This window comes from Vidua chalybeata, chromosome 22 (assembly GCF_026979565.1).
Source record: "Vidua chalybeata isolate OUT-0048 chromosome 22, bVidCha1 merged haplotype, whole genome shotgun sequence".
Classification (NCBI taxonomy): Eukaryota; Metazoa; Chordata; class Aves; order Passeriformes; family Viduidae; genus Vidua; species Vidua chalybeata.
Genome location: NC_071551.1, coordinates 1,792,251 through 1,816,757, shown reverse-complemented (window position 1 = coordinate 1,816,757; position 24,507 = coordinate 1,792,251). Strand labels below are relative to the sequence as shown.

Here is a 24,507-nt window from a genome sequence, read left to right as displayed (position 1 = left end):
ATGTGGGAATGGCCCCATGGGAATGTGGGAATGGCACACCTGGATTCTGCCCAAACCTGGGAATTTCTTGGGAATGTGGGAATGGCCCCTCAGGAATGCCCCCATGGGAATGATACCCCTAGATCCTTCCCAAACTCAGGAACTCCCTGGGAATGCCCCATGGGAATGCGGGAATGGCCCCTCCGGAATGCAGGAATGACCCCATGGGAATGCAGGAATGAACCTCTCCCCATCCAAAAACCTTCCCAAACCTGGGAATTACTTGGGAATGCGGGAATGGCCCCATGGGGATGTGCAAATGGCACCCTTGGATCCTTCCCGAACCTGGGAATTCCTTGGGAATGTGGGAATGACCCTTGGGGGATTCAGGAATGGCCCCCCTAAATCCTTCCCAAACTCAGAAATTCCCGGGAATGTGGGAATGACCCCGCTGGATCCTTCCTGAGCTGGGAAACCCTCGGGAATGATCCCATGGGGATGCGGGAATGGCACCCTTGGATCTTTCCTGAACCTGGGAATTCCTCTGGAATGCAGGAACGACCCTCCCGCAGCCTGTGGGGCTCCAAGTGGGGTTTTGGCGATTCCCCACCCCCAAATCCTAAACACTGCTAAAAAAGCGGGATTTGGGATTTTCCCGCCAGCTGGGATCTCCCCTCTCCAAACCCCCTGGAGAACGAGCCCCGATCCCAAGAATTGACCAAAACCCATTCTTTTTACTGCAAACTCCCCGAGCGCCGCCCCGGGGGAGATGGGAAGGAGCAAAAATCCATGGAAAAATCCAGGAGAATCCCTAAAAACGGCCCGAAGGGAGCGGGAATGGCGCGGGGCAGAGCCGGGCTCTGCTCCTGAAGGCACCTCGAGATTCCAGCACAGTGACCTGGCACGGAGGGAACTGGGAACGCGGGAATTCCGGCTGATCCCGGGCCAAACCATCCGCCAGAAGGAAAAAACCCCGAATTCCCGGGAAAAAAATTCCTTTGGGACTCCCCTCGTGATCCCTGAGATGTCCCCGGGGTGGGCGAGGGCGGGGAGCCCGGGAATGCTGCTGGGATGGGATCCAGGAATGCTGCTGGGATGGGATCCAGGATCCCTGCGGATGCTGGAGGGGTGGGAAGGGGGAAATCCCAGAAACTGTAGCACCCAAAGTAGGGAAAACCAGCAAAAAATGGGAATATTGGGGGGAAAAATGGGAATACAGGGGAAAAACCAGGTGTTGGCAGCTGCTCCTTAGGGATCCCAGATCCCTAAAGGGATCCCAAGCCGGGATCAGATCCCCAAAGTGATCCTGAGCCAGCAGCCACGGAGATTTGGGGCTGGAAAAATGGGAAACAGTAAAAAAAAGCTGCGGAAAAATACAAATAAAATAAAAAACAATTCAAGGCCAGACCCTACAAAAGCCGGGGCGGGACGTGCCGGGAGGCCCGGCTGCGGTCGGGAATTCCAAAAGCCGGGAATGGGGGTGGGAATGACCCCCCGAGGGCTGGGAATGCGGGAACAGGGAGGGAGCACGGCGGCCGGGATGGAGAAGCGGGATCGGGATCGGGATTGGGATGGGGGCCCCTCAGAGGGTGCGGGGGTTGTACTCCGGGAGCTTCCGCAGCTTCTCCTGCTCCGCCTCCGACTCGTCCCGGGCGATCACCAGCGAGTGGGAATAGCCCATGGCCACCTGGAACGGGAATGGGAATGGGTCAGCTGGGAATGGCAATAGCCCATGGCCACCTGGAACGGGAATGGGAATGGGTCAGCTGGGAATGGGAATAGCCCATGGCCACCTGGAACGGGAATGGGAAGGGGTCAGCTGGGAATGGGAATAGCCCATGGCCACCTGGAACGGGAATGGGAATGGGTCAGCTGGGAATGGGAATAGCCCATGGCCACCTGGAATGGGAATGGGTCAGCTGGGAATGGGAATAGCCCATGGCCACCTGGAATGGGAATGGGTCAGCTGGGAATGGGAATAGCCCATGGCCACCTGGAATGGGAATGGGTCAGCTGGGAATGGGAATAGCCCATGGCCACCTGGAATGGGTCAGCTGGGAATCTGAATGGCCATGGAACTGGGAATGGCCATGGAACTGGGAATGGGGCAGCTGGGACTGGGAATGGCCACGGAACTGGGAAGGGACACCCGGGAGCAGACACCGCCCATGGAAAAGGGAAAGGGGGAGCTGAGGGGATCCGGAGTCTTCCTGGGGATCCCTCCCAGAATCCCTCCCACCTGCTGGGATCCAGTCCAGGCTGGAGCATCCCAGCGGAGTTTTAGGGATGGGCCCTGCACCCCCTGCCCGGCACCCATGGGGGTCACGAGCTGGGCACGGCCTCAGCGTTCCCGTTTGGTTTAGGGAATGGACCCCGGTGTCACGAGTTGTGCATGGCCTCAGTTTCCCTGTTTATTTTAGGGAATGGACCCAGTGTGATGGGCTGGGCACAGCCTCAGTGTCCCTGTTTATTTTAGGGGAGGGCCCCATGGATGTGATGAGTCGCGCACAGCCTCAGTTTCCCTATTTATTTTAGGGGAGGGCCCCATGGGTGTCACGAGCAGGGCACGGCCTCAGTTTCCCTGTTTATTTTAGGGAAGAGCCCCCACGTGCCCTCTCTCCATCACCCCATGGGTGTCATGAGCTGGGCACGGCCTCGCCCACCCCAAATTATTTTAGGGAACAGCCCCCTTGTGTCCCTCCCTCACCCCATGGGTGTGATGAGCTCTGTGAAGTCTCAGCCACCCCAAATTATTTTAGGGCACGGCCCCTGGTGCCCTGCCTCCACCGCCCCACAGGTGTGATGAGCTGGGCACAGCCTCAGTGTCCCCGCTGGTGTAAGGGGGATCCAGGCGCTCCCTCCATCACCCCACAGGTGGGGTGAGCCGGGCACGGCCTCAGCCACCCCAAATGATTCCCCACAGTGCCCTCCATCACCCCACAGGTGGGGTGAGCTGTGTATGGCCTCAGCCACCCCAAATGATTCCCCACAGTGCCCTCCCTCACCCCACAGGTGGGGTGAGCTGTGTATGGCCTCAGTGTCCCTGCTCATTTTAGGGGAAGGGCCCCACAGGTGGGATGAGCTCAGACACCCCAAATTATTTAGGGGCAATCTGGGTGCCCTCTCCATCACCCCATGGGTGTCATGAGCTGGGCACGGCCTCAGCCACCCCAAATGATTCCCCACAGGTGCCCTCCCTCACCCCACAGGTGGGGTGAGCTGTGTATGGCCTCAGCCACCCCAAATGATTCCCCCTATGTCCCCCCCTCACCCCACAGGCAGGATGAGCCCCACCCCAAGCCCTGTGGGGTCCCCTCACCTGCTCGGTGTAGATCCCGTCCAGGGTTTTCACCTCCTGCGCCGCCGTGGACGATTTGGGTTTGTGGTCCCCATATCCCTGTGGGAACATCCCATGGACAGGGATTGGTCACTGGGGTTTTGGGGTGTCCCTTTGGGGGATTTGGGTTTGTGGTCCCCATATCCCTGTGGGAACATCCCATGGATATGGAACACTCAGGGGGGTCTCAGGGTTTGGGGGATTTGGGGTGTCATCTGGGGTTTTATTTGGGGTGTCATTCACTACCAGCTCCCCGAAGGTGGGCGAGGGCCCCCAGCTGATGGTGGGTTTGGGGTGTCAGTTTGGGGTTTTATTTGGGGTTTTGGGGTTTTATTTGGGGTTTTGGGGGTGTCATTCGGTACCAGCTCCCCGAAGGTGGGCGAGGGCCCCCAGCTGATGGTGGGTTTGGGGTGTCAGTTTGAGGTTTTATTTGGGGTTTTGGGGGTTCTATTTGGGGTTTTGGGGGTTTTATTTGGGGATTTGGGGTTTTATTTGGGGTTTTGGGGGTGTCATTCGGTACCAGCTCCCCGAAGGTGGGCGAGGGCCCCCAGCTGATGGTGGGTTTGGGGTGTCAGTTTGAGGTTTTATTTGGGGTTTTGGGGGTTCTATTTGGGGTTTTGGGGGTTTATTTGGGGTTTTGGGGGTTTTATTTGGGGTTTTGGGGGTGTCATTCGGTACCAGCTCCCCGAAGGTGGGCGAGGGCCCCCAGCTGATGGTGGGTTTGGGTGTCAGTTTGGGGTTTTATTTGGGGGATTTGGGGTTTTATTTGGGGTTTTGGGGGTTCTATTTGGGGTTTTGGGGGTTTTATTTGGGGGATTTGGGGTTTTATTTGGGGTTTTGGGGGTGTCATTCGGTACCAGCTCCCCGAAGGTGGGCGAGGGCCCCCAGCTGATGGTGCTCTCGTCGGCCGCCACGATGACGGAGCTCTTCCTGCAAGGGAGGCGATCCCTGATCCCGAGTGCCCCAGCGCCCCGAGGCCCGGGCTGGGGTGGGAATTCCCGGAGCCGCACTCACCCGCAGGCCAGGCTGCGGATCTTCCACCCGCACAGGTCCTGCACGGCCTTGGGGTACATGGTGGATTCCCGGGAGGTGTTGGTGGCGCCCCAGAAGAACAATCCACCTGCAAGGGAACCCCCGGAATTCCCAAATCCCGGATCCATGGGAATCCCACTTGTCAGGGCATGGATCCCCTGGAATTCCCAAATCCTGGATCCACAGGAATCCCACCTGTCAGGGCATGGGTCCTGGAATTCCCCATCCCGGGAATCCCACCTGTCAGGTAACAGCTCCCCCTGGAATTTCCAAATCTCAATCCCTGGGATCCCCAGTTGCCAGGCTATGGCTCCCCCAGCATTCCCAGATCTCAGGATCCTGGGAATCCCACAGCCTGCCCAGCATTCCCAAATCCCAGATCCCAGGAATCCCACCTGTCTCGCTGAAGGCTCCCCTGAGATTCCCAAATCCTGGGATCCTGGGAGTTCCACCTCTCCCACTGACAGTTGCCCCCAAGCATTCCCAAATCCTGGATCCTGGTTCTCACCTGTCTCGCTGCCACCCCCCCCAGCATTCCCAAATCCCGAATCCCAGCATTCCCAATTGTCTCACTGCCAGCTGCCCTCCAGCATTCCCAAATCCCGGATCCCAGCATTCCCACCTGTCCCGCTGCCATCCTCCCCAGCATTCCCAGATCCCAGCATTCCCACTTGTCCCGCAGGTGGCCCCACTGGCATTCCCAAATCCTGGATCTCCACTTGTCCCGCTGCCAGCTGCCCCAGCATTCCCAAATCCCAAATCCTGTCTCACTGATGGTGCCCCCAGCATTCCCCAATCCCAAATCCCAGATCCCAGCATTCCCACCCGTCCTGCTGCCAGCCCCCCCGGCATTCCCAGCATTCCCAAATCCGAAAATTCACACCTGTCCTGCTGCCATCTCCCCCAGCATTCCCAAATCCCACCATTCCCATTTGTCCCGCTGCCATCACCCCCCAGCATTCCCAAATCCCGAATCCCCATCTGTCTCACTGATGGTGCCCCCAGCATTCCCCAGTCCCAAATCCCAAATCCCAGCATTCCCACCTGTCCCGCTGCCAAACCCCCGGCATTCCCAGCATTCCCAAATCCCAAATCCTAAACCCCAGATTCCCACCTGTCCCGCTGCCATTGCCCCCGGCATTCCCAAATCCCAGATCCCAGCATTCCCACTTGTCCCACAGACGGCCCCACTGGCATTCCCAGCATTCCCAAATCCTGGATCTCCACTTGTCCCGCTGCCAGCTGCCCCAGCATTCCCAAATCCCGAATCCTGTCTCACTGATGGTGCCCCAGCATTCCCCAATCCCAGATCCCAGCATTCCCACCCGTCCCGCTGCCAGCCCCCCCGTTATTCCCAGCATTCCCGAATCCCGAATGCCGGCTCGCACCTGTCTCGCTGACGGCGAAGGAGCAGGTGTATCCCGCGTAGATCTGGGCGGCGCCGCGCCCCGGGAAGTCGAAGAGCTTCACCAGCCTGGGAACCATCTCGTCCTTCTGCTCCGCGTGGCCCAGGCGCCCGTAGCCCCCAAAGCCCCAGGAGAAGACGCGCTTCTGGGAATCCAGCACCAGCTGGGACGGGGAAAACAGCCTCAGACACCCCAGATCCCAAATCCCAAATCCCAAATCCCAGGAGAAGACGCGCTTCTGGGAATCCAGCACCAGCTGGGACGGGGAAAACAGCCTCAGACACCCCAGATCCCAAATCCCAAATCCCAAATCCCAGGAGAAGATGCGCTTCTGGGAATCCAGCACCAGCTGGGACAGGGGAAAACAGCCTCAGAGATCCCAAATCCCAGGAAAAGACATTCCTGGGAATGCAGCCCCAGCTGGGATGGGGCAGCAGGGGCTGAGAGCTGCCCTCTCCCTTTCCTGTCCATTCCCCCTTTCCCATTGAATTCCTGCTGTCTCATTCCCATTCCCCACTGTCCCATTCGTGCACCCATTTCCATTCCCATTCCTGATCCCATATTCCCATTCCCATTCCCATATTCCCATTCCTGATCCCATATTCCCATTCCTGATCCCATTCTGTACCATGTGGTTGGCACTGCAGGCCATGTCCCAGACTCATTCCCATTATCCCGATCCCATTATCCTGTTATCCCAATCCCATATTTCCGTACTGTGTGGTTGGCCCACAGGCCACGTCCCCAACCCATTTCTGTTATCCCAATCCCACATTCCCATTATCCCATATTCCCAATCCCGTTATCCCATTCCCATATTCCCATACTGTGTGGTTGGCCCCACAGGCCACATCCCTAACCCATCCCCATATTCCCATTATCCCATATTTCTGATCCCACGTTCCCGTACCGTGTGGTTGGCCCCGCAGGCCACGTCCCTGACCCATTCCCGTTATCCTGATCCCATATTCCCATTATCCCACGTTCCCGTACCGTGTGGTTGGCCCCGCAGGCCACGTCCCTGACCCATTCCCGTTATCCTGATCCCATATTCCCATTATCCCACGTTCCCGTACCGTGTGGTTGGCCCCGCAGGCCACGTCCCTGACCCATTCCCGTTATCCTGATCCCATATTCCCATTATCCCACGTTCCCGTACCGTGTGGTTGGCCCCGCAGGCCACGTCCCTGACCCATTCCCGTTATCCTGATCCCATATTCCCATTATCCCACGTTCCCGTACCGTGTGGTTGGCCCCGCAGGCCACGTCCCTGACCCATTCCCGTTATCCTGATCCCATATTCCCATTATCCCACGTTCCCGTACCGTGTGGTTGGCCCCGCAGGCCACGTCCCTGACCCATTCCCGTTATCCTGATCCCATATTCCCATTATCCCACGTTCCCGTACCGTGTGGTTGGCCCCGCAGGCCACGTCCCTGACCCATTCCCGTTATCCTGATCCCATATTCCCATTATCCCACGTTCCCGTACCGTGTGGTTGGCCCCGCAGGCCACGTCCCTGACCACGACGTTGGGCACGGGCAGCACCTGCCCGTCCTTGGTGCGCTCCACGAAGAGCGCCACGCGCCGCGGCAGCAGCTCGCAGTCGTACTCGATGCGCTGCGCCCGCGCGATGAACTTCCCGTCGGAATTGTGTCCTGGAACGGGAACGGGGCACAGCCTGCCTGAGCGTCCTGCGGGGTCATCCCGAACCGCCCCGATCCCGCAGGGTCATCCCGAACTGCCCCATCCCGCAGGGTCATCCCGAACTGCCCCATCCTGCGGGGTCATCCCAAACTGCCCCATCCTGTGGGGTCATCTGGAACTGCTCCAATCCCACAGGGTCATCCCAAACTGCCCCAATCCTGCAGGGTCATCCCAAACTGCCCCATCCTGTGGGGTCATCCCGAACCGCCCCGATCCCGCAGGGTCATCCCAAACTGCCCCATTCCGCTGGGTGATCCCGAACTGCCCCAATCCTGTGGGGTCATCCCAAACTGCCCCGATCCTGTGGGGTCATCCCAAACTGCCCCATCCTGTGGGGTCATCCCAAACTGCCCCATCCTGCGGGGTCATCCTGAACCACCCTGATCCTACAGGGTGATCCTGAACTGCCCCATCCTGCAGGGTCATCCCCAACCACCCCAACCCCACAGGGTGATCCCAAACTGCCCCGATCCTGCAGGATCATCCCAAACTGCCCTGATCCCACTGGGTGATCCTGAACTGCCCCATCCCGCGGGGGTGATCCCAAACCGCCCTGATCCTGCAGGGTGATCCCAAACTGACCCTATCCCGTTGGGTCATCCTGAACCACCCCATCCCATGGGATGATCCCAAACCAGCCAATGTCCCATGGGATGATCCCAAATCCCGTACCCAGCTGGCCGTACTCGGGGCACCCGAAGGAATACAGGTTCCCATGGGGTGATCCCAAACCAGCCAATGTCCCATGGGATGATCCCAAATCCCGTACCCAGCTGGCCGTACTCGGGGCACCCGAAGGAATACAGGTTCCCATGGGATGATCCCAAATCCCGTTCCCATGGGGTGATCCCAAATCCCGTACCCAGCTGGCCGTACTCGGGGCACCCGAAGGAATACAGGTTCCCATGGGGTGATCCCAAATCCCGATCCCATGGGGTGATCCCAAATCCCAAATCCCGTACCCAGCTGGCCGTACTCGGGGCACCCGAAGGAATACAGGTTCCCATGGGGTGATCCCAAATCCCGATCCCATGGGGTGATCCCATAGATCCCAAATCCCGTACCCAGCTGGCCGTACTCGGGGCACCCGAAGGAATACAGGTTCCCCTTGCAGTCCATGACCATGCTGAACTCGGCCCCGCAGCCCAGCTTGGAGATCGGCTGCCCATTGTACAGGATCTGGGAAAAACCGGGAATGGGGTCAGGAAATCCGGGAAAAGCGGACCAGAAAAAACGGGCAAATGGGAAAACAGGATCAGAAATGCAGGAGAAGGGGGAAAATGGGGATCAGAAACACAGGAAAAGTTGGGAAAATGGGATCAGAAAAGCCAGGAAAAAAGGAGATAAGAAACAGAGGAAAAGCCAGAAAAATGGGATCAGAAAAGCCAGGAAAAAAGGGGATCAGAAATATGGGAAAAGCTGGGAAAATAGGATTAGAAAAGCCAGGAAGAAGAAGAGGAAAATGGGATCAGAAACATGGGAAAAGATGGGAAAATGGGATTAGAAAAAATGGGAAAAATGGGGATCAGAATTACAGGAAAAGCCGGAAAAATGGGATCAGAAAAATCTGGGAAAAGAGAAAAATGGGGAATTTCCATAGAAATCCCTGATAGGCAGGAAAAACAGGATCAATAACAGGGGAAGAGCAGATGAAAAGGGATGAGAAAAACACGGGAAAAGCAGGAAAAACAGGATTGGAAAAAGGAAAAAAGGGGAATTTCCAGAGGAAATCCCTGATCTGTGGGAAAAGTAGGAAAATTTGGATTGAAAAAATTCGGGGGAAAAGGGATATTTCCATGGGATATCCTTGATCTGTGGGAAAAGTAGGAAAAATGGCATTGAAAAACACGGGAAAAAGTGAAAAACTGGATCAGAAATGCAGGAAAAGGGTAAAAAGGTGAATTTCTAGGGGAAATCCCTGATCTGTGCGAAAAGCAAAAAAAAATTGTGATTGAAAAAATTCGGGAAAAGGGGAAAAAAAAGGGAAATTCCCATGGGAAACCCTTGATCTGTGGGAAAAGCAGGAAAAACTGGATCTGAAAACACAGGAAAAAGGAAAAAAGGGGAATTTTCCACAGGAAATCCCTGACCTGCATGAAAAGCTGTAAAAACAGGATAAAAAAATTTGGGAAACGGAGAAAAAAAAAAAGGAATTTCCATCAGAAAATCTCTAAAAATCCTCAAAATTTCCGTTTCCAAATCCTGGCTTTTCCTCTCCCACCGCAGCTGGGAACGGCTCCCGGCTGAGAGGGAATTGCGCACGCCGAGGGGTTTTTAGGGAATATGTCGCTAAAAGCCCCAAAATCCCCGGATTTCCCCCAAATCCCGGGGTTGGGGGTCCGTACCTGGGTGGGGCTGGGCACGGCGTCCGTCTGGTTCCCCAGCCCCAGCTGGCCCAGCTTGTTCTCCCCAAAAGCGAACACGGAGCCGTTCTCTGCGGGGAAAACGGGAATTTGGGGGGGGAAAACCGGGATTTTGGGACCGTTCTCCCAGAATTCGGGGCCAAAAGGGGCGGATTTGGGGCAAAAGGGGCAGATTTGAGGGCAAAAGGGACAGATCTGGGGCTGTTTTCCCAGGATTTCGGGGCAAGGGACAGATTTTGGGGAAAAGGGTTGGATTTGGTGCAGTTTTCCCAGGATTCAGTGCAGTTTCCCAGGATCCAGCCCCGTTTCCTGGAACCCAGCCCTGTTTCCTGGGATCCAGCCCCATGTCCCGGGATCTGCCCCATGTCCCGGGATCCAGTCCCGTGTCCCAGGATCAGCCCCGCGTCCTGGGATCCGGCCGTGTCCCGGGATCCAGCCCATGTCCCAGGATCCAGCCGTGTCCCGGGCTCCGGCCGTGTCCCGGGATCCAGCCCCATTTCCCGGGATCCAGCCCCATTTCCCGGGATCCAGCCCCATGTCCCGGGCTCCGGCCGTGTCCCGGGCTCCGCCGTGTCCCGGGATCCAGCCCCATTTCCCGGGATCCAGCCCCATGTCCCGGGATCCAGCCGTGTCCCAGGATCCGGCCGTGTCCCAGGATCCGGCCCATGTCCCAGGATCCAGCCGTGTCCCAGGATCCAGCCGTGTCCCAGGATCCGGCCCATGTCCCAGGATCCGGCCGTGTCCCAGGATCCGGCCGTGTCCCAGGATCCAGCCGTGTCCCAGGATCCGGCCGTGTCCCAGGATCCGGCCCATGTCCCAGGATCCAGCCGTGTCCCAGGATCCGGCCGTGTCCCAGGATCCGGCCGTGTCCCAGGATCCGGCCCATGTCCCAGGATCCAGCCGTGTCCCAGGCTCCGGCCGTGTCTCGGGCTCCGGCCGTGTCCCGGGATCCAGCCCCATTTCCCGGGATCCAGCCCCATTTCCCGGGATCCAGCCCCATTTCCCGGGCTCCGGCCGTGTCCCGGGCTCCGGCCGTGTCCCGGGCTCCGGCCGTGTCCCGGGCTCCGGCCGTGTCCCGGGCTCCGGCCGTGTCTCGGGCTCTGGCCGTGTCTCGGGATCCAGCCCCATTTCCCGGGCTCCGGCCGTGTCTCGGGCTCTGGCCGTGTCTCGGGATCCAGCCCCATTTCCCGGGATCCAGCCCCATGTCCCGGGATCCAGCCCCATTTCCCGGGCTCCAGCCGTGTCCCGTCGCTCCGTACCGGTCAGTGCCAGGGTGTGGTTCCGGCCGCAGGCGGCCGCCACGATGGCCTCGCTGCCCAGCGCCTCGATCGGCCGCGGCGCCTCCACGCGCTTCGTGTCGCCGTGGCCCAGCTGCCCCTTCTCGTTCCGCCCTGCGGGAGACCCCCGAAATCCCGTATCCATGGGGGTCCCGCTGATCCCGTTAGCCATGGGGGTCCCGCTGATCCCGTATCCATGGGGGTCCCGCTGATCCCGTTAGCCATCGGGGTCCCGCTGATCCCGGTATCCCAGGGGTTCACATTGACCCTGCTGCCCCAGGGGTTCCCTCTGACCCCGTTATCCCAGTTTGTTTCCCACTGACCCCATTGTCCCAGGTATGCTCCTGGGATGGATCCCACTATCCCAGTTCGGTTCCCAGGCTGATCCCGCTATCCCAGTTCTGTTCCCAGGGCAGATCCCACTCTCCCAGTTGGGTTCCCCGGACGGATCCCATTATCCCAGTTTGGTTCCCAGGGGGAATTCCTCTATCCCAGGGGAGGTTCCCAGGATGGATCCCACTATCCCAGTTCTGTTCCCAGGACAGATCCCACTCTCCCAGGGGATTCCAGGACAGATCCTGCTGTCCCAGGGAAGGTTCCCAGGACAGATCCCAGTTGGGTTCCCAGTTTGGCTCCCGCTCTCCCAGTTCTGTTCCCAGTTTGGCTCCCGCTCTCCCGGCCGGGTTCCCAGTTTGGCTCCTGCTCTCCCGGTTCTGTTCCCAGTTTGGCTCCCGCTCTCCCAGTGTGGCTCTTGCTCTCCCGGTTCTGTTCCCAGTTTGGCTCCCACTCTCCCAGTTCTGTTCCCAGTTTGGTTCCCCAGCTCTCCCAGTGTGGCTCCCGCTCTCCCAGTTTGGCTCCCACTCTCCCAGTTTGGCTCCCGCTCTCCCGGCCGGGTTCCCAGTGTGGCTCCCGCTCTCCCAGTGTGGCTCCCCAGCTCCCCCAGTGTGGCTCCCCAGCTCTCCCAGTGTGGCTCCCACTCTCCCAGTGTGGCTCCCACTCTCCCAGCGTGGCTCCCGCTCTCCCGGTTCTGTTCCCAGTGTGGCTCCCGCTCTCCCAGTTCTGTTCCCAGTGTGGCTCCCGCTCTCCCGGTTCTGTTCCCAGCGTGGCTCCCGCTCTCCCGGTTCTGTTCCCAGTGTGGCTCCCGCTCTCCCAGTTCTGTTCCCAGCGTGGCTCCCGCTCTCCCAGCGTGGCTCCCGCTCTCCCGGTTCTGTTCCCAGTGTGGCTCCCCAGCTCTCCCAGTGTGGCTCCCGCTCTCCCAGCGCGGCTCCCGCTCTCCCGGTTCTGTTCCCAGCGTGGCTCCCGCTCTCCCGGTTCTGTTCCCAGCGTGGCTCCCGCTCTCCCGGTTCTGTTCCCAGCGTGGCTCCCGCTCTCCCAGCGTGGCTCCCCAGCTCACCCCAGCTCCAGAGGCGGCCCTCGGCCGTGATGAGCAGGCTGTGCGCGGCGCAGGGCCCCGACACCACCGAGCGCACGCGCAGCGCGCCCAGGCTGCCGTAGCGGTGCGGCCCCCACAGGTTCTGGCCCAGGTTCCGGTACGCCGCTGGAAAACACCGGGATGGAACCACGGTCAGCTCCGGGAAAAGAACGGGCAGGAAAAGCAGCTGGGGAAACAATCCGGGAAAACAATCCCGGAAATACAGGAAAGTCATCTGGGAAATCCAGGAAAATCATCCCGGAAAATCTGCCAGGAAAATCGTCTGGGAATACCGGGAAAGTAATCTGGGAAAATTATCTGGGAGAATCATCTGGGAGAATCCAGGAAAATAATCTGTGAAAGCACAGGAAAATAATCCAGGAAAATCATCTGGGAAAATCAGCCTGGAAAATCATCAGGGAATACTGGAAAAATAATCTGGGAAAATAATCTGGAAAAATCATCCAGGAAAATCATCCAGGAAAATCATCCAGGAAAAATCATCTGGGAATACTGGAAAAATAATCTGGGAAAATCATCTGGGAAAATCCAGGAAAATTATCCAGAAAAATCATCCCAGAAAATCCAGGAAAATCACCTGAGAAAATCCAGGAAAATAATATAGGAAAATCTGGGAAAATCATCCAGGAAAATCCAGGAAAATCATCCAGGAAAATAATCCAGGAAAATCCAGGAAACTTCAGGAAAACAATCCAGGAAAATGCAGAAAAATCTGGGAAAATCAACTAGGAAAAATCATCTGGGAATACTGGGAAAATCTAGGAAAATCATTGTGGAATATTGGGGGAAATCCAGGAAAATCATCTGGGAAAACCGGGAATACCGGGAAAATCATCAGGGAAATCATCTGGGAAAATCATCCCGGAAAATTTGGGAAAATCATCTGGGAAATCAGGGAATGCCAGGGGAATAATGGGCACCCCAAACCTGCCCCAATGAGCGTGGCCAGCCCTGCCTGCTGCCCCAATTAACGAGCTGTTAATTAACGAACCTGTTCCGCTGAGAGCAGACAAGCTAATGAACTTTTCAGGCATCCCAAACGAGCAGAGCTGGCGCCCCCCAGTGCAAACCTAAAAGTGTGACTCCTCCCCCAGCTCGTTAATTTTAAACATTAATTAATTGAAACACTAATTCTAATATTAGTTAAAAAGATCCCGTAGAAAAGGAGATAATTAATGAACTAAAAATGAAGCGGAGGTTTAATTTGAGTTTGCAGCAGAGCTGGCGCCCCTCAGACCTGCCCCAATTAAGGGGTGAACCTCTGGCTCCTCCCCGGTAATTAACAAAAATAATTAATTAGAAATAGCTACAAATAATCAGGGAAATGAATGAGCTATCAAAGCACTCCAATTAAAGCGAGCCTTCGTTTTGCTGTGCCACAGGTCTGGTGCACCCCAAATTAGTGTATCAAACTGTGGCTCCTCCCCAATTAGCCAGCTTCATAATTAATTAGATGTTAATATTAATTAAATATAAACACATGAAAAGCAGGAGATCAATTGATGAACTAGAAATGCATCCAAAAAGAGCAAAATCCTAATTTGGCTTCGCAGCAGAGCTGGCGCCCCTCAAACCTGCCCCAATTAAGGGGTGAACCTCTGGCTCCTCCCCCAGTTAATTAATTAAATTAATTAATTATAACTAGATGAAATAAGGAGAAATAAAAATGAACTAAAAATGAATCCAAAATGAGCAAAATCTTAATTTGGCTTCGCAGCAGAGCTGGCCCCCCTCAATCCTGCCCCAATTAAGGGGTGAACCTCTGGCTCCTCCCCCAGTTAATTGATTAATTAATGAGAACTAAACAAAAACAATCAGCAAAATTAACAAGCTATAAATACATCAGGAATAAATGAAGACCTAATTTGGTTCTGCTGGAGACCCAGTGCACCCCAAATTGGGCGATAAAGCTGTGCCTCCATCTCCGGTTAATTAATTAATTAATTAATTAAATAGAAGCATATCAAATAAACAGGAAAATTAATAAACTATAAATCCATTTAAGCCAAGGCAAGCCCTGGTTTTTGGGCTCTGCTGGAGACCCAAAGTTAATTACAAATTAACACCAATTAATCACACCACCATTAATGAGGGCCCTGCTCTGCCCCAGTACATAATTAATAGCAATAATCACCTGCTAATGGGGCCTTACCCTGCCTCAAACCCTTCATTGATTACTAATTAATACCAATTAATCCCAGCCATTAGTGAGCCCCTGCCATGTCCCAAACCCTTCATTGATTGCTAATAAATACCAATTAATTACAGCCATTAACGAGCCCCTATCCTGTCCCAAATCATTCATTAATTACTGATTAATACCAATTAATTAATCAGCTATTAAGGACCTCTCCCCACCCCAAAACATTTATTACTAATTAACCTCAAATTAATACCAATTAATCCAGCCATTAACACAGCCCTACCCTGCCCCAAACATTAATTGATTACTAATTAACCCAAATCAATCAGCCATTAATGAGCCCCTACCCTACCCCAAGCCATTCATTGATTACTAATTAATAGCAATTAATTACAGCCATTAATGAGCCCCTACCTTTCCCCAAACCATTCACTGACTACTAATTAATACCAATTAATTATTGAGCCATTAATGGGCCCCTACCCTGCCCCAAACCATTCATTGATGACTAATTAATAGCAATTAATTAATGAACCATTAATGAGCCCCTGCCCTGCCCCAAATCATTCATTGATCACTAATCAATAGCAATTAATTAATGAACCAGTAATGAGCCCCTGCCCTGCCCCAAATCATTCATTGATTACTAACTAATACCAATTAATTAATGAGCCATTAATGAGCCCCTACCCTGCCCCACATATTCATTAATGACTAATTAACCAGTTAATTAAGCAGCCCTACCCTGCCCCACACCACTCATTAATGACCAATTAAGAGCCGTTAATTAGCAGCCCTACCCTGCCCCACACCACTCATTAATGACCAATTAAGAGCCGTTAATTAGCAGCCCTACCCTGCCCCACACCGCTCATTAATGACCAATTAAGAGCCGTTAATTAGCAGCCCTACCCTGCTGCTTGGGCACCTCCTTGCGGCCGATCAGGTCCCAGTTGGTGGCACCGAAGATCAGGAGCTGCCCCCGGCTCTTGGAGCCCTCGAGCTTCTGTGGGGACACGGGGACATCAGGGGACATGGGGGGCACTGGGGACATCGGGGACATGGGGACATGGGGGGACATCGGGGACATGGGGGGCACTGGGGACATGGGGGGACATCGGGGACATGGGGGGACATCGGGGACATGGGGGGCACTGGGGACATCGGGGACATGGGGACATCAGAGACACTGGGGACATGGGGGGCACTGGGGACATCAGGGGACATGGGGGGCACTGGGGACATCAGGGACATGGGGGGCACTGGGGACATGGGGGGACATCAGGGGACATGGGAGGCACTGGGGACATCGGGGACATGGGGGACATGGGGGGCACTGGGGACATCAGGGGGCACTGGGGACATCGGGGACATGGGGACATCAGAGACATTGGGGACATGGGGGGCACTGGGACATTGGGGACATGGGGACATCAGGGGAGATGGGGGACACTGGGGACATGGGGGGGCACTGGGGACTTGGGGGCACTGGGGACATCAGGGGACATTGGGGCATTGGGGACATCAGGGGACCCTGGGACATAAGGGGACATGGGGGGGCACTGGAGTCATCGGGGACATGGGGACATCAGAGACATTTGGGGACATGGGGGGCACTGGGACATTGGGGACATGGGGGTCACTGGGGACATGGAGGGCACTGGGGACTTGGGGGCACTGGGGACATCAGGGGACATTGGGGCATTGGGGGCATTGGGGACATCAGGGGACACCAGGGACATCGGGGGCATCGAGGACATGGGGGACATCAGAGACATCAGGGACATGGGCATATTGGGGACATTAGGGACACAGAGACATTAGGGACATGAGGGATATGGGGACATCAGGGACATGGGGGGCATTGGGGACATCAAGGACACAGAGACATGAGGGACATGAGGGACATCAGGGACATGGGGAGACACGGGGCCATCAGGGCCATGGGGGCAGTGACAGGGTGCTTGAAGGGCTGCAGTGGGGCGGGATGGGGGTCAGGGGGACAGTGGGGTGGAATTTGGGGTGCAGTGGGGCGGGATGGGGGTCAGGGGGGCAGTGGGGTGGAATTTGGGGTGCAGTGGGGCGGGATGGGGGTCAGGGGGAAGTGTGGGGGTGCAGGGGGTACAAGGGGGTCCTGGGGGTGCAGTGAGGGGGGATAAGGGGCACAATGGGGGCACAGTGGGGGTGTGTAATGGGGCACAGTGGGGCATGGGGGATGTGTAATGGGGCACAGTGGGGCATATGGGGGGTGTGTAATGGGGCACAGTGGGGCATATGGGGGGTGTGTAATGGGGCACAGTGGGGCATATGGGGGGTGTGTAATGGGGCACAATGGGGGCACAGTGGGTCCAAGGGGTGCAGTGGGGGTGTGTAATGGGGCACAGTGGCGCACAATGGGGGTGTCTCATGGGGCACAGTGGGGGATGAGGAGTGTTTCATGGGGCACAGGGGGTTTGCAATGGGGCACAGTGGGGGATGAGGAGTGTTTCATGGGGCACAGGGGGTTTGCAATGGGGCACAGTGAGGGTGTGCATTGCGGCACAATGGGGGCACTGGGGGGAGTCTCACGGGGCACAGGGGGCACGGGGGGATGTGCAATGGGGCACAGTGGGGCACAGGGGTACACCAGGGTCCCAGGGGCTCCCGGGGGTGCCGCTGCCCTCCCCCCCGAGCTCACGATGCGCTCCTTGCTGTGCTCGGGCTCGCAGATCACCACGTTCTGCCCGCGGGCCCCGGGGCCTCCGGGCCCCGCCGCCGCCGCCGCCGCCGCCCCGCCGGGCCTGCCGGGCCTGCGGGCCCCGGGGCTGCCGTCCCGCGGCCGCCGCTCCCGGGGCGCCTCCTCCTCGCTGCTGCCGCCGCTGCTGCCGCCGCTGGGCCGGGGCCGCCGCCGCCCGCCGCCCTGAGGGCCCGGCCGCCGCCGGCCGCCGCCCTGAGGGCCCGGGCCCGCAGCGTCCCAGGGCGGCCCCGCCGCCTTCCTGCGGGGCATGGCTGCGGGGCCGCGTCAGCCGCCGCACCGACAGCGACACACACACAGACACCCACACACACCCACACACACCGGGACACGCGGTGAGGGGAGATGGGGACACGGCGTGAGGGGGGGACACAGTGAGGGGAAATGGGGTGAGGGAAAATGGGGTGAGAGGACACAGTGAGGGGAAATGGGGTGAGGGAAAATAGGGTGAAGGGACACAGTGAGGGGAGATGGGGTGAGGGGAAATGGGGGATGTGGGGTGAGGGGGGACACAGTGAGGGGAGATGGGGTGAGGGGAAATGGGGGATATGGGGTGAGGGGACACAGTGAGGGGAGATGGGGTGAGGGAAAATGGGGTGAAGGGACACAGTGAGGGGAGATGGGGTGAGGGGAAATGGGGGATGTGGGGTGAGGGGGGACAGTGAGGGGAGATGGGGTGAGGGGAAATGGGGTGAGGGGACACAGTGAGGGGAGATGGGGTGAGGGGAAATGGAGGATGTGGGGTGAGGGGGGACAGTGAGGGGAGATGGGGTGAGGGGACACAGTGAGGGGAGATGGGGTGAGGGGAAATGGAGGATGTAGGGTGAGGGGGGGACAGTGAGGGGAATGGGGACAGAGAGGGAGCCGCTGTGGGGGGAGTGCAGAGGGGATGAGAGAGGACATGGGGGGACAGGGGTGAGGGGACATGGGGCTGTGGGGCACATGGGGTGAGGGAAATGGGGGATACGGGATGAGGGGAAATGGGGGATACGGGGGCACGGGGATGAGGGGGACCCACGGTGGTGGCCATGGGGGGATAGGAGGTGGGACCCCCCGGTGACAGGGACACTGGGGGACATGGGGGAGAAATGGGGGACCCCCTGTGGGGGTGATATGGGGGGACCTGGGATGGGGACAGAGAGGGGTACACGGGGGGACCTCAGTGTGGGAAAACTGGGGGGACGTGGGGGATGTGGGGACAAGGGTGACCCCCAGCCAGGGGACATGGGGGGATTTGGGGGGACACGGGACAGGAGGACATGGGTGACCCCCAGTGAGGGGATTCAGGGGTTTTGGGGGACAGGGGATGGGACAAATGGGATTTGGGGACACAGGATGGGGGAAATGGGGGGATTCGGGGGACATGGGACAAGGGCACATGGGTGACCCCCAGCGAGGGGACACGGGGAGATTTGGGGGACACGGGATGAGGAAAATGGGGGATTTGGGGACATGGGGCACGGGTGACCCCCAGTGAGGGGACACGGGAGGATTTGGGGGACACGGGGGGAGGGGAGAGAGGGGGCTGGAAAAGGGGGTCTGGAAAAGGGGGGCTCAAAGAGGGGTGCAAAGGGACAGTTTGGAAAAGGGGGGCCCGGGGGGTGCAAAGGGGGAACACGGGGGGGTCTCGGGAAGATTTGGGGGTGCACCGAGGGATCCCGGGGCTTTGGGGTGCCGGGGGGTTCCCAAAGGGGATCCGGGGTAGGAAAAGGGCCCGGAGACAAAAGGCAAGGGGAGCACCGGGGGGTTTTGGGGTCCCCCCTGCTTTATCCCCACCCCGAACCTCCCGGAACCCCCAAAACCCCAAAGCCCCGCCGCTCTCGGGGCGCTGCCGCTGGATTTTGGGGTGGGGGCGATTTTGTGGATTGGGGAGGGGGCAGGGCCCCCCCGGGGGTCTCCCCCGTGTCCATCCCCCCGCCCCCCCGCGTTCCCATTCCCAGATTTCCCTGGAACAATGGGATCTCTGTCTGCCCCCTCGCACCACGTGGATCCGCCTTCTTTTTTTGCCTTTTTTTTTTTTTTAAACCATTTTTCCGCCCCCCCCCCGTCCCTCCCCAAATCCCTCTCCCCTTCCCCCCAAATCCCATTGTTTTTGAGCCCCCCAATTCCAAACCTGATTTTAGGGCGAGAGGTGCAGCATAAAGAAAGCGGCGGCGCGGGGCCTTTGCACTATTTTTGGTGGCGGTTCCTGTTGCAGGAAAAAAAAAAAAAAAAGGTAATTTTGGGGTTTTTTTTCTCGCTTTTTTCCCCTCCTCCTCGTTTTTTTCTTTTTTTTTTTTAAATTCCCTTCCCTCTCCCCCCTTTATTCTTTTCCCCTTTTCCCCCTCCTCAAATCCCACCCACCGAATCCCCTGGAAGCGGGAGCGCGGGCGAGCGGGACAATACAAAACAGAACCACATGGATGGGCAGGAAAAGGGGGAAAGGGAGAAGAGGCCGGAGCGCGGCGGGCGGCAGGGAGCGGCCCCGGCGCCGAGCAGCTCCATCTTTAGGGCTGGAAGACTCCGGGCCGGGCCCGCGTCCTCCCCGCGCGGCGGGGACGGGGAATCCGCAGTCCCGGCGTCCAGGAGGGAAGGGGACGCGTCAGGGTTAGGGTTAGTTTTTAATTTTAAAAGGGGATGGTTTAATTTTAGGGTTAGTTTTTAATTTTAAAAGGGGATGCGTTAGGGTTAGGGTTAGTTTTTAATTTTAAAGGGGATGCGTTAGGGTTAGGGTTAGTTTTTAATTTTAAAAGGGGATGCGTTAGGGTTAGGGTTAGTTTTTAATTTTAAAAGGGGATGCGTTAGGGTTAGGGTTAGTTTTTAAAGGGGATGCTTTAGGGTTAGGGTTTTTAATTTTAAAAGGGGATGCGTTAGGGTTAGGGTTAGTTTTTAATTTTAAAAGGGGATGCTTTAGGTTTAGGTTTAGTTTTTAATTTTAAAAGGGGATGCGTTAGGGTTAGGGTTAGTTTTTAAAGGGGATGCTTTAGGGTTAGGGTTTTTAATTTTAAAAGGGATGCGTTAGGGTTAGGGTTAGGGTTTTTAATTTTAAAAGGGGATGCGTTAGGGTTAGGTTTAGTTTTTAATTTTAAAAGGGATGCGTTAGGGTTAGGGTTAGTTTTTAATTTTAAAAGAGTATTTTTTAGTTTTAGTTTTTAATCCACACGAGGAGAAGTGGGTGTAGGGTTACTGTATGGATTCCATGGGGTGTGTTCCCCAAAAAATAATAAATAAGAAATGTGTGGATTCCAAAAGGTTGGCTCCCCAAAAATAATAAATAATAAATGTATGGATTCCATGGGGTTTGTTCCCAAAGAATAATAAATGTATGGATTCCATGGGGTTTGTTCCCAAAGAATAATAAATATATGGATTCCATGGGGTTTGTTCCCAAAGAATAATAAATGTATGGATTCCATGGGGTTTGTTCCCCAAAAATAAGAAATGTATGGATTCCAAGGGATGTAATCCCCAAAAATAATAATAAATGTATGGCTTCCAAAAGGATGGTTCCCAAAAAATAATAAATAATAAATGTATGGATTCCATGGGGTGTGTTCCCCAAAAAATAAGAAATGTGTGGATTCCAAGGGGTTTGTTCCCCGAAGAATAAGAAATGTATGGATTCTATGGGATGTAATCCCCCAAAATAATAAGAAATGTATGGATTCCATGGGGATTGTTCCCCAAAAATAAGAAATGTATGGATTCCAAAAGGTTTGTTCCCTAAAAATAATAAATGTATGGATTCCAAGGGATGTAATCTCCAAAAAATTATAAATAATAAATGCATGGATTCCATGGGGTGTGTTTCCCAAAAAATAATAAATGTATGGATTCCATGGGGTGCATTCCCCCAAAATAATAAATAATATATGTATGGATTCCAAAAGGTTTGTTCCCAGAAAATAATAAATGTATGGATTCCATGGGGGTTGTTCCCAAAAAAGAATAAATGTATGGATTCCATGGGGTGCATTCCCCAAAAAATAATAAATAATAAATGTGTGGATTCCAAAAGGTTTGCTCCCCAAAAATAATAATAAATACATGGATTCCATGGGGTGCGTTCCCCAAAAATAAGAAATGTATGGATTCCAAGGGGTTTGTTCCCAAAGAATAATAAATGTATAGATTCTATGGGATGTAATCCCCAAAAATAATAATAAATGTATGGATTCCAAGGGGTTTTTTTCCCCGAAGAATAAGAAATGTATGGATTCCAAGGGATGTAATCCCCAAAAATAATAATAAATGTATGGATTCCATGGGGATTGTTCCCAAAAAATAATAAATTATAAATGTATGGATTCCAGAAGGTTTGTTCCCCAAAAATAATAATAAATGTATGGCTTCCAAAAGAATGGTTCCCAAAAAATAATAAATAATAAATGTATGGATTCCAAGGGGTTTGTTCCCCGAAGAATAAGAAATGTATGGATTCTATGGGATGTAATCCCCAAAAATAATAATAAATGTATGGATTCCATGGGGATTGTTCCCCAAAAATAAGAAATGTATGGATTCCATGGGGTTTGTTCCCTGAAGAATAAGAAATGTATGGATTCTAAAAGGTTGGCTCCCCAAAAAATAATAAATAATAAATGTATGGATTCCATGGGGTTTGTTCCCCCAAAATAAGAAATGTATGGATTCCAAAAGGTTTGTTCCCTAAAAATAATAAATGTATGGATTCCAAGGGATGTAATCTCCAAAAAATTATAAATAATAAATGCATGGATTCCATGGGGTGCGTTCCCCCAAAATAATAAATAATAAATGTATGGATTCCAAAAGGTTTGTTCCCAGAAAATAATAAATGTATGGATTCCATGGGGGTTGTTCCCAAAAAAGAATAAATGTATGGATTCCATGGGGTGCGTTCCCCCAAAAAATTATAAAAATAATAAATGCAGGGATTCCAAAAGGTTTGTTCCCCAAACAATAATAATAAATGTATGGATTCCATGGGTTGTGTTTCCCAAAAACCAATAAATGTATGGCTTCCAAAAGGATGGTTCCCAAAAAATAATAAATCATAAATGTATGGAGTTCATGGGGGTTGTTCCCAAAAAATAATAATAAATGCATGGATTCCCAGGGGTTTGTTTCCAAAAATAATGATAAATGTATGGATTCCATGGGGTGAGTTCCCCCAAAAATAATAAATTATAAATGCACAGATTTCAAGGGGTTTGTTCCAAAAAAAAAAAAAGAGAAATGGATTCCATGGATTCCATTGAGATTGTTCCCAAAAAATAATATTAATTGCACAGATCCCATGGGTTATGTTCCCCAAAAATAATAAATAATAAATGTACAGATTCCATAGGGTGTGTTCCCAAAAAATAATAAATGCATGGATTCCATGGGGTTTGTTCCCAAAAATAATAAATAATAAATAATAAATAATAAATAATAAATAATAAATAATAAATGCAGGGATTCCCTGGGGTTTCTTCCCCAAAACATAAATGTTTATTTAGCAAAGGATTTTTTCCTCCCCAGAATTAAATCCACTTCTTCCAATGGATTCTCCCCTCAAAAAAAAAAAAAAAAAAAAATATTCACTTATTCCAAATGGATTTTACCCCCAAAAAATAAATGCACATATTCCAAAGGGATTTTCTTCCCAAAATTAAATTCACTTATTCCAAGAATTTTTTTCCCCAAGAAATAAGTAATATTTAAGCAAGGATATTTCCCCCCAAAACAAAAGCTCATCTTGCAAATATTCCCTAAGAAATCAATTTATTCCTTTTATTCCAAAGGTTTTTCCCACTCTGAAAAGAAATGCACACATGAAAAAGTGGATTTTTCCAGGAAATAAATGGAAATATTCCCTCTATTCCAACTTTTCCAGCCCAAAACTGAATGCACACATGAAAAAGTGCATTTTTCCAGGAAATAAATGGAATTATTCCCTTTACTCCAGGTGCTCCCTCCCCTTGTTTTAGTTTTTATTTTAACCAGGAGAAAATTTCCATGAGAGCAAGGAGGGGAATTTGTGGTGCCTTGGGAATTTGGGATAACTTTGGGATATTTCACTGAGATAAATTCAGAATACTTCTCTGGGATAAGTTTGGGATAATTGGGATTACATTTGGAAAATTTGGGAGAAACTTGGGATGTTTCACTGGGATAAATTTGGAATTAAATTTGGGATAATTGGGATTACATTTGGAAAATTTGGGATAGATATTTTTCTAGGATAAATTGGAGATATTTGGTGTAAATTCGGGATATTTCACTGGGATAAATTTGGGATATTTTGCTGGGATAAATTTGGGATAATTGGGGTTAAATTTGGAAAATTTGGGATATTTCACTGGGATAAATTTGGGATAATTGGGACTAAATTTGGAAAATTTGGGATATTTCACTGGGATAAATTTGGGATAAATGGGACAAAATTTGGGATATTTCACTGGGATAAATTTGGGATTAAATTTGGGATCATTGGGATAAAATTTTGAAGGTTTGGGATCTATATGGGATATTTCACTGGGATAAATTTGGGATGTCTCTGAATTTATTGTAGTTTCGGGATGGGCCCCGAGCCCGCGGAATTCCGATGGAAAAAACCCCATAAATCCCAAGGAAAGCCTTGGAAGGAAGGGAAAAGGGATCAACCCCCCAGGTGAATTCCTTACTCACGGAATTATCCCGGGAGCACTTCCAGGGAATCGGGGCCTGTTCAGGGATTTTCCAGCGTTTCCATGGGAACGGGGTCCCTAAAAAGGGGATTTTGCCCCAAAAGGCCGGCCGGGATTTATAGGGAGCCGGGAATGTCGGGGCAGGCCGGGGCAGGCCGGCTGGAACCGGTTCTGCCGGGCTACGGAAAAACTGGAACTGCTGCGGCTCCCAGGGAGCGGGAACGGCTCACCCGGGATAACCCCGGAGCTCCCGGGCTGGGACGGAGCCCTGGGACTGGGATCCCTGGGAAAGGGGATTTGGGATATCCATGGGATTGGGATATCCATGGGATTGGGATATCCATGGGACTGGGATCCCTGGGAAAGGGGATTTGGGATATCCATGGGATTGGGATCCCTGGGAAAGGGGATTTGGGATATCCATGGGATTGGGATATCCATGGGACTGGGATCCCTGGGAAAGGG

General features: G+C 53.8%; 1 protein-coding gene and 1 long non-coding RNA gene across 5 annotated transcripts; one reads left to right on the top strand and one right to left on the bottom strand.

Moving 5' to 3' along the window:
- Window positions 1-693: 693 nt before the first annotated feature.
- RCC2 (regulator of chromosome condensation 2) lies at window positions 694-19,860 on the bottom strand. Of its 4 annotated transcripts, XM_053962618.1 has the most exons (14): window positions 19,754-19,860; window positions 19,524-19,598; window positions 17,354-17,664; window positions 15,589-15,682; window positions 12,495-12,638; window positions 11,084-11,215; window positions 9,807-9,895; window positions 8,526-8,640; window positions 7,246-7,412; window positions 5,737-5,917; window positions 4,331-4,436; window positions 4,174-4,246; window positions 3,299-3,376; window positions 1,462-1,666 (listed from the first exon to the last, which is right to left on the bottom strand). In XM_053962618.1, the coding sequence occupies exons 3-14, from the start codon at window positions 17,660-17,662 to the stop codon at window positions 1,562-1,564; spliced, it is 1,593 nt and encodes a 530-aa protein (XP_053818593.1). In that variant the 5' UTR covers window positions 17,663-17,664; window positions 19,524-19,598; window positions 19,754-19,860; the 3' UTR covers window positions 1,462-1,561. The 4 variants fall into 4 exon arrangements, with proteins under 4 accessions (XP_053818590.1, XP_053818593.1, XP_053818592.1 ...); XM_053962617.1 differs by lacking the exons at window positions 19,524-19,598; window positions 19,754-19,860 and adding an exon at window positions 13,111-13,245 and having other exon boundaries at window positions 17,354-17,739; XM_053962615.1 differs by lacking the exons at window positions 19,524-19,598; window positions 19,754-19,860 and having other exon boundaries at window positions 694-1,666; window positions 17,354-18,900.
- Window positions 17,574-23,315, top strand: LOC128798786 (uncharacterized). The gene is made up of 3 exons (XR_008434543.1): window positions 17,574-17,745; window positions 19,534-19,625; window positions 23,158-23,315. It is a non-coding gene; the product is annotated as an uncharacterized LOC128798786 (long non-coding RNA).
- Window positions 23,316-24,507: the final 1,192 nt, after the last annotated feature.

Bases quoted from the DNA above. Each gene is read 5' to 3' on its own strand.
- RCC2 (XM_053962615.1), bottom strand. From the start codon at position 18,440: ATGGCCACCACCGTGGGTCCCCCTCATCCCCGTGCCCCCGTATCCCCC. The intron at 8,641-9,806 runs GTACGGACCCCC...GGTTTTTCCCAG, and splicing joins CCGTGCCCAGCCCCACCCAG to ATCCTGTACAATGGGCAGCC. The intron at 1,667-3,298 runs GTGAGGGGACCC...TTCCCGTTCCAG, and splicing joins ACGGGATCTACACCGAGCAG to GTGGCCATGGGCTATTCCCA.